Source organism: Anguilla anguilla, chromosome 9 (genome assembly GCF_013347855.1).
Source record: "Anguilla anguilla isolate fAngAng1 chromosome 9, fAngAng1.pri, whole genome shotgun sequence".
In the NCBI taxonomy this organism is placed as follows: domain Eukaryota; kingdom Metazoa; phylum Chordata; class Actinopteri; order Anguilliformes; family Anguillidae; genus Anguilla; species Anguilla anguilla.
The window spans coordinates 46,417,066-46,426,317 of NC_049209.1; the positions used below are offsets into that span (position 1 = coordinate 46,417,066).

General features: G+C 46.0%; 1 protein-coding gene across 1 annotated transcript in view; it reads left to right on the forward strand.

Moving 5' to 3' along the window:
• Window positions 1-136: 136 nt before the first annotated feature.
• Window positions 137-9,252, forward strand: part of LOC118235882 (RAS guanyl-releasing protein 1-like) — a 22,304-nt gene continuing 13,188 nt past the window's right edge. Inside the window, exon 1 of the mRNA XM_035433747.1 lies at window positions 137-785. Coding sequence (XP_035289638.1) covers window positions 712-785 — 74 coding nt within the window. The 5' untranslated portion in view covers window positions 137-711. The remainder of the gene's footprint in view (window positions 786-9,252) is intronic.

The window sequence follows — 9,252 nt, forward strand, 5'->3', positions numbered from 1 at the left end:
TGTGTCCCCTCTCACACAGCCCCCCTCTCTCTCTCTCTCTCTCTCTCTCTCCGCTTTCCTCTCTCTCTCTCTCTCTCTCTCTCTCTCTCTCACACACACTCTATTAACAGTTCCCGTATCTCTCAGAAGGGGCAGTTCCTCTATGCAAGAGGTGTGTTGCTTCGAGCCGAGTGACAGCCCAACGCTTTTATTGTTTTCAGCATTTTTCTTCGTTCCACCTGTTAATACTTCTCTCGTATTTCCTTCCAGGATCATTACTCATCTGCTGGGTGGATTCATACTTTGTCGTTTTTGCTTTTTTTTCTTTTCTTTTTTTTTTAACGTTCACAGTCTGTAGCTGAGAAGGGCTGACAGCCAGCCAGTGTTAGTCAGTTAGTCAGTCAACTCAAGTCGAGTCAGTCAGACATTCAGTTCCTCAACTGTCAGGGCAGCAGCTGAGACAGCTGAGGGCGGAGTGTGTGTGTGTGTGTGTGTGTGTGTGTGTGTGTGTGTGTGTGCTCCGCGCGCCTCTCTCACCGAACGGGGCATTCCGCCGGCCTCCCGCGGCAGAGCCCGGGGTTTCACCTTCTCAGAGAGAGACAGGAGAGGAGCGCGCGCCGCGGAGGGAGAGAGAGAGGGATAGAGAGAGGGAGAGAGAGAGGAGAGCGGAGAGAGAGAGAGAGAGAGGGACGGGGTCGGCCATGGAGCGCTGAGACCCCGGAGCACTGACTGATGCCTGCGCAAGAGGAGAGGAGGAGGAGAACGGGAGAGTGGAGCCTCACGATGAATCGCAAAGAGACTAAGAGGTACCCCTGTGTGTGTGTGTGTGCGCGTGTGTGTGTGTGTCTGTGTGTGAATGTGTGTGAGTGTGTCATAGTGCGTCTGTGAAAACTGTGCCCTATCATTGTGGCACTTGCAATGTATGAGCATATGTGTTTTGCTGGGTACTATATAGTTCAGTGTGTGTGTGTGTGTGTGTGTGTGTGTGTGTGTGGGTGGGTGGGTGTATGTTCGTGTTGTTTAGGTGTGAGTGTAGACTAGCTTGGTTTTCTGTCACTGTGGTTATCAGCTTGTGGTTACAGACAGAAGTTTCATGCAAAGTTAAAGAGAACTTTTTTGGTTTTGCTTTCCACCTTAAAGAGGACTGTACTGAATATGTACACAAAAGCAAAAAAAAAAATTAAAAAAAATACAGCTCCGTGTGTCAGTCTGTCTTAAGGAATCTGTCATTTATTGTCAGTGCGAATGCTGACGTGCAGACTCAGGTTGGTCGGATGAGTGGCTGGATTTTCCCGTGTTGACGGTGATCTCCGTGTGACGTGCGGGCACAACTGCCTTAACCCCAAACCGTTTTGTAATGCGGCGGATGGGATGGGACTGCACGCTGTCATATTTAACTTGCTCACACGGTCGTTACGATTCACGCGCGGTGAATTCGCCCGGCTTTGCGACGTGGTTTAAGCCCTGGACTACGTGCAGAAGGATAGAGCCAACGGACTGCACTTGTTTCAGCTTTAAAGGTACAGTCAGTCTGAGTGTACGTATACGTACCTATAGGTGTTGTTAGCTCGTGGTCAGTCATATTAAAAAGCAGCACTCCTGGCAGCTATGCGCATGAACTTGAATAAGTCAATATCCACTTTGGCTCGTTGGAGCAGTTGTCGACACACTTGCACGGAACGGTTTAACGTTACGCATCCACTTAAATATTTGCTTTTCAGATAGGCCTACTGTGATTCATAGTTGGATGAAACAGTTAAAGTTTTGTATGTTGAGGAAGTAAGGTGTACAGTTGAATAATTACTGAGTGAGTCAAGTGGGTGAGTGACAGTTATTAAAACAGGGTCATGGCGGATTGTGGTATCATGGCTAAGGAGTGGGTCTTGTAACCTAAAGTTCAGAAGTTCGATTCCCCAGTAGGACACTGCCGTTGTACACTTGAGCAAGGTACTTAAACCTGCATTGCTTCAGTATAGCTTATATCCAGCTGTATAACTGCATACAATGTAAATGCTGTGTAAGTCACTCTAGATTAGAGAATCTGCTGAATGCCTGTAATGTAATGTAATGTAATTGTGATATATCAATATATTTGTTCCAGACTGGCAGAGTGAGTGAGTGACTAAGAACGAGAGAATGATGGAAGAGGGTGTGAAAGAAGGCGCTCAGACCCCCAGTTGAGACGTTTGGGGAGGTCTTGAACCGGTCTTGTCACGTTTTCTGTCACAAATTTAACTGAAATGACTGCAACCCCCTAGAAAAGGTCAGCATGAGTGTTTTATTGGTGTTAGACTACTGGGTACTAAATGACTATGGATAAGTAAAAACAAAAACATTTATAATTAATTCTGTGTGTATTTTGGTGTAAATGACAATTTCCATATTGCCTGTACTTATTTTTCAGTGTAACCTGCGGAGTTCTTTTACATAAACAGAAAATAATAAAATGTTAAAATCGTTGTTAGTCCTCTTTAGGGTTTTTCTGAATATAAAAAGGCCATTCTGCATAGAAAAATCCTCTTATGAGAGATGAGCTCATGACCCTGTAGTTCCATCTTGTTGAATACGTAAATAAATATTGCCATTGGCTAAGTGCAAACCGTAGTGAAATGTCCATAGATCACATAAGGGTATGAGTTTATAGTGTACTGTTTATAGAGTACAGAAGACAAGCTTGTTTTACAGGGAGGATTTTTTGGAAAACAGGAACTTTAGGATTAGTATGACACACTGACTGTAGAGTACTATTACAGAAGACAGGGCCACAGGTTATTGCTTACTTTAAAATGGCATTCAATGGTGTGTTTGTATGTGTGAGAGAGAGGGTGTGTGTGCGCTTTTGACTTCCTATGAGAGAAAGAGAGAGAGAGAGCAGTTCACACACAAGGCCTTCAAACGATTTGGCATCAATTAATCAATTAACAAGAGAAAGGAAGGAATTTGCATGCCCTCCATCTCAGTGTGTGAGAGAAAAGGGGAGGGGGGTAAGAGAGAGAGAGAGAAAGAGAGAGGAGCGGACCATCTTTATCCAGAAACGCTGCCTGAAAGAATGAGTTTTGTTGCAACGAAGGGGAGGGGAGGTGCAAAATGGGGGATTTCCAATGAAAAAGAAGGAGAAGTTGTTTTCTGAATGAAAAGAGCACGTATCGCAGAGGGAGGGAGAAGCAAAGAGAAGGTGGTGGTTGAGCTTGGGGGGGGAGGGGGGGGGGGGGGGGGGGCAGGTGCGGGATGGGTTCACTTGCCCAGTTTATCTCAGATAAGGACCAGTCTAGCGCCATCCATCCCAGTACTTATCTCCATTATCTCCCTCAGTGTTACCGTGTCCGCACTAACCCTCACCGGATAGAATGAGCTATATGACTGGTCAGCATCACCTCATCACTAATGAATGCTGTCTGTGCCATTATCTGGGTTGCTGGCAGAAGTCTGGCACAGGAAACTAGATTGCAAGTTTAGTTTGCAGGTGTGGCCACTGGCATGCAACCTTGTGCAACAACTCATAATGCAATCTCTTGTTGTTTTGATAATGTGTGCATCACCAATTTTATATTCTATTTGGCTGTGGAGAAACTAGCAGAGCAAATAAATGATGCACACACAGACCACAGTGCTATCGAATGTGTATTATTATTATTATTATTATTATTATTACTATTATTATTATTATTAGTAGTAGTAGTAGTAATAGTAGTATTTTTGTTGTTGTTGTAGTTGTTGTTGTTATTATTATTATTATTATTATTGTTATTATTATTATTATTATGACTATTATTATTATTATTAGTAGTAGTATTGTTGCTGTTGTAGTTGTAGTTGTTGTTGTTGTTGTTTTTATTATTATTATTATTATTATTATTATTATTATTATTATTATAGAAGTAGCAGTAGCAGTAGCAGCAGTATCTTATGGCGCATGTACAGAGCTGTGCATGCAGGATCAGGAGAACTGAAGGGCTGGTGGAGACAGCGTTTGGCTGTAGTGGGGAGGACACTGCTTTGCACCTGGCTCTGACTGTTGAGCCTGGACGCCTGTTATGCTTGCACACTGGATAATTTATGAAGGCGCATACCTATCTACAGCTGTATGAAATTCCTCACACGCGGGTGCCTAAACACACACGAGCCAGGCCGCGGGACGCGGTTCGGGGGGCGGAATTTCGGCTGCGAGCAGGTTTTGCCGTCGGTGAACATTTGTCCCTCTGCGGGGCACGCATCCACGGGACAGAGCTGCCCTGTGCTCACACATGACCAGCCGTACTTGCGCAGGGACAGGCTGGGTGTTTGTGTGTTTGTGTGTGTGTGTGTGTGTGTCTGTTTGTCTGCGTGTGTGTGTGTGTGTGTGTGTGTGTGTGTGTGTGTGTGTGTGTGTCTGTGTGTGTGTATGTGTGTGACTGTCTGTCTGTGTTTGTGTATGTCTGTGTGTATGTGTGTGTGTCTGTTTGTCTGTCTGTCTGTCTGTCTGTGTGTGTGTGTGTGTGCGTGCGTGTGTGTCTGAGTGTGTATACGTGTGTGCCCGTATGTGTGTTTTTTGTGGGAATGTGTGTGTGTGCGTGCGTGTGTGCGTGCATGTGTGTGTGTATGTATGCATGTGTTGTGTGTATGGGAGTGTGTGTGTGTTTGTGTGCATGTGTGTGTGTTTGCATGTGTGTGTCTATGCTGTACTAATGGTGCCTCTCAGGTAGCTGTGTAGCGCAGCCGACAGGATGCTAATCACGTCTGCTGACAGGGGGGCGATTGTGCGTGGATTTGCATTGGAGCTGACCCATCTGCAGCCGTGCTGGCGTTCAGAACAGCCCTGCTGCAGATCCCTCTCATTCTGCTCTGCTCTGCGTTCGTAACACCCAGGGTTCTGCCTCCTGACCCTCAAAGCTTTCCAGTTTGACGTATCTTCTCAAAGTTCATTAAGGGCCGTGGCAATACTGTGGCGGTGGTCATTCTGAACTGTAATATAATTTTGGAAACTCCCGTTAGCAACAGGTAGCCTCTGTAGTTTAAGAGCTGAGAGGAACATAGGAGTTGATCATCTTGATGTGTACACAATCTCCGCTCATCCCTTCTGTGGGTGTTCTGTCAGAAAGAGGCTTATCAAGCCACAAACCACTTTAAAAAAACGCAAGAGGTTTCTTGGAAGAAAACACGATAACTGACATTTTTCAAATAAGTTTTACATCACCGGACGCATGACGGTCCGTGATATCAGTTAGCTCCTCTTTTCGTTCCTGCACATAATAATGTGTCTGTGCATGTATGAAAAGCCTTCTGTGGCTTATCAAGTTTCAGGTAATTTATTTTTCTCCCGATGATTCTTTTTTTTCTGAGACATCGCTCATTTGCAGCTCTGTCCTTAGCTGCCTCTGCCTCAGGGAGCCGCATTCAGGGATTCCAAAGAACAAGAAGCCTCCTTATGCAAATGAGCTGGCCGCCATCCAATTGGGGGAAAGAAGGGGCAGGACTAGAGAAAGCAGCGGGGGAGGGCTCTATTCGGCAGGATACAGGACAGAGTTATAGGTTGAAGGGAATAGAAAAATACGTAGCGGTTTCCTCTTGACCCCACCCCCATGGTCACAACCTCAATATCCCTCTTGCGCCTACTATGGCGTTTAATGGTAGGCTTTTGTTCTGACTGCTACTGTTGGTTGTGACACTTATTATTTTGCATCAGCTCTGCTCATTGGCTGAAGCTTTATTGTTAATTACTTTTTTTTTTAGTTGCTGTGCCTAAGAACATGTAATGTAATGTAATGTCACATGGTAATGTCGTCATAAAGTGGTCATGCACTTTTGAGCACTGTTGAGCATGGGGCTTTGTCCTTGACACTGCATTGGCTATGAAGATGGATCATTAACCTCCCAAAAAGTTTATTTTTTGAACAAAGCTTTATTGTTTTGTGTAGCACTGCATCCAAAATATTTTACACCTCTAGAAAAGCCATCCTGGGCTGTAAAAAAGGCCGTGTTGTATCAGCATTTATAACACGGGCTGTTCTAAAAGGGCATTATTGGTTTAAAAAAAGCACCCACATGGCTACTTCATTCAGTCATATAGATTTAAGTGCACATATTGAGATTCCAGAGTTTGACCGAATACTAAAATGCTTTAATCTATAACTGCACTCAATATTGAATGCTTCTTTCCCCTGATCAGTTTATACTGTGATTGTCAATTCAACATCAGTAAATATGATGTCAATAACTGTATTCATTCTCATTCTGTCTTGAGAGCAAAGTGTGTGATCCATTAGCCACCTTCAAAAGTGTTGCAAAATCTTCACATGACCCAACTTTCTTAAATGACACATTGGGGAACCTAGTAACCAGCCTGAGCAACTTTGCTTACACTTAACCAGCAAAATAGCATACCTCCACGTACATGAAATACAACACCACAAGAGTCATTAAACCAAATGCGAACATGTATTAACATGAACTATCCAGACAACGCAATTGCTGTTTGACTGAGCAAATTAGCTGCAGCTCTAGTCTCTGCTCTACCCATTTTGACCCCCTTTCAGGTTACCGGGTTTCATCATGCTGAGGGTGTGACAACATAATATTTGATCTTAGCACACTTACGGCTTTGACTCCCAATTACGCCAGCCTCTCGAAGCACAAGAGTAACAGGCCAGAGTGTCATGACGATGCTTATTTTCAGCGCTTCACTATCGCTGGAAGCGGCAGGCTCTACCGCGTGTGGTCTTTGGCCCCCGGTGCCGCCGCGCCGAGCTAGCCGCTCGTCGTTGTCCCGGTTCTCAGAGACAATAGGCGACCTTCACACACGCTTACTGTCACTGCCACGGGCTTTCCCTTCGCGAAGAGCCCAGCGCGAGAGAAAAACATTGACCCAAATGGAGACCGCAAGCCGAATCTGCTGCAGCTTCCACCGAGAAGCGCTCCCTGTGACAGTCGAGTCATTGTGAGAGGGGCGTGCGTGTGCGCGCCCCGGTCCCCAGTGTTGTAGGCCTCAGCGAGCATTGTGTAGCGAGGCATGGAAGAGCGAGCCTGGGTGTCAGACCGAGGCGTTCCAGCGTAAAATCCTCTCCTCGACATGGAGAACCCAACACTCACTCCAACACTGTCGGTGTGGAGTAGGGCACGGAGGATGGAGTTTAGGGAACACGTCCATGCTAGAATTGCCATTTTACATCTGTGTGCGTGTGCGTGTGTGTGTGTGCGTGTGTGTGTGTGCGTGTGTGTGTGAGTGTGTGTGTGAGTGTGTGTGTGAGTGCGTGTGTGTGTGTGTGTGTGTGTGAGTGTGTGTGTGTGAGTGCATGTGTGAGTGTGTGTGCGTGTGTGAGTGCGTGTGTGTGAGTGCATGTGTGAGTGTGTGTGCATGTGTGAGTGTGTGTGTGGGTGAGTGTGAGTGTGTGTGCGTGTGTGAGTGCATGTGTGGGTATGTGTTTGTGTGAGTGAGTGTGTGAGTGCATGTGTGAGTGTGTGTGCGTGTGTGAGTGCGTGTGTGGGTGAGTGCGTGTGTGAGTGTGTGTGTGTGAGTGTGTGTGAGTGTGCAGGCACTCTCCCTCTCTCTCTGGTTGCTCTGGTGGACCTTTCAGGATGTGAAACTGAGGACTAAGCATTCGCGGGGAGGAGAACTGAAAATGAACATTTGTGTGTGTGCACGAGAAAGGGTATCGTAGAGATTTTGACGGAGAGGGATCGGTTACAAATAAGAATGTGTGTTTGCCTGGCCAATGAAGTAGCGTGGAAGCGGAACCTGAGAAACAACGAACGAGAGAGGGAGAGCGAGAGAACGAAGGAGAGAGAGGCGGGAGCGTGCGGGGTCCTGGTCAGCGCACATGTAGCTGTGGACATTCTAAGAACTCCTCACCACAGCGTGCTTCCTCTTCCTCTCTGCACCTCACCCACAGAGTGACATCACACCTCAGAGCGAGCAGAGAGAATTTCTCTGTTAGGCTGACCCCCCCCCCCCCCCCCCCCCCCCTTGCAACGTACCCCTCACCACCCCTGCCCCCTGCCCCCCATACTCCGTACCCCATTACCTCACCTAACACCCGCCGCCCATAGACACACAGGTAGTCGGAGCTGAAGGCAGATAGCCACAGGCTATGGCTTCCAGCGCAGCGAGGGGCAAGCAGGGCTTCGGATGTGATGAAGCTGATTTGTTGCCGCTTTCACACACGCACGCTATCTCCCACATCTGCTGAGACAGCGAGGCAAGAAGCAAGTAATCTGCGTTTCTCGCTCATCCTCCATTTCGCTGTCAAGGCTGCCCACGTGCATGCACGCACGCACACACACACACACACACACACAGGCATATACACGCACACACACACACACACACACGCACACACACTCCAAGTAAGCTGCCCAAAAGCCCCTCTGAGCCAATTAGTATTGCAAACAAATGTAAATACCACTATACAGCTGTATCTATAATGTCACTACACCAGAGGATTTTTTTAAAAGAAAGGATAGCTAAAGAGGGTCAGGGGTGCCACAGTGCAGTTTGAGGTGGGAGGTGGGAACAAGCAGCCACTGTCTGACATACTTAACTCAGGGAAAGAATTTGGTTGGACATACAAAGCAGGTGCTTTTTTTTTCAGCGACCTCAATCCAAATCTCAGTCTTGAATGCTAAGTGGTCAGGCCAGGTGTATGGCATCTTTCCTGAGACCACAGATACCCAGAAACGGTACAAAAGGTCACAGAGCACGATTATTTCCCCGTGTCACCCTCATTTAACACTCTGTGCTTCAAAGGATGCGTTGTCGCTCTCTTTGAATCCTTCCGCAGCTTTGCCAATAGGAGCACACGCTGTGATAATGTCTAGGCTATAGAAATAGCCCCCAAACAGTGACTGTACAAATGAACAAAGGACTCAAGCATATGAAACATCAATCCCTTATGATTTCTTTTCTATCATTGCGCAACAACAACGATTAACATTTTGGTCAAGAACAATTTTTTTGATAGAAGGAGAATGGAGTCTTGAAACGACTAAGAATGATTGGTGTTGTTGAATTTTAAAAAAGGTCAAATGTAAATAATGACCTCTTTTAAATGCAGCAAGGACAATCTTTGTTTGTGTGATCAAAGTCCTAAAAGTAAGTCTTTGAAGAAAGTCTTCAAAAAGGTGAATGTCCTAATAGAAAGTCTTAAGAGAAGGAGAATGTCCTAAAAGAAAGTCTTAAAAGGAAAATTTCTTAAAAGAAAGTCTTTAAAAGAGAATGTCTTAACACTAGAAAAAACACAAGTAGTTTTGTTTTTACTACCATAAGCCAGCAAGCCTTGCAGCAAGTGGCGTCAGGCTCAT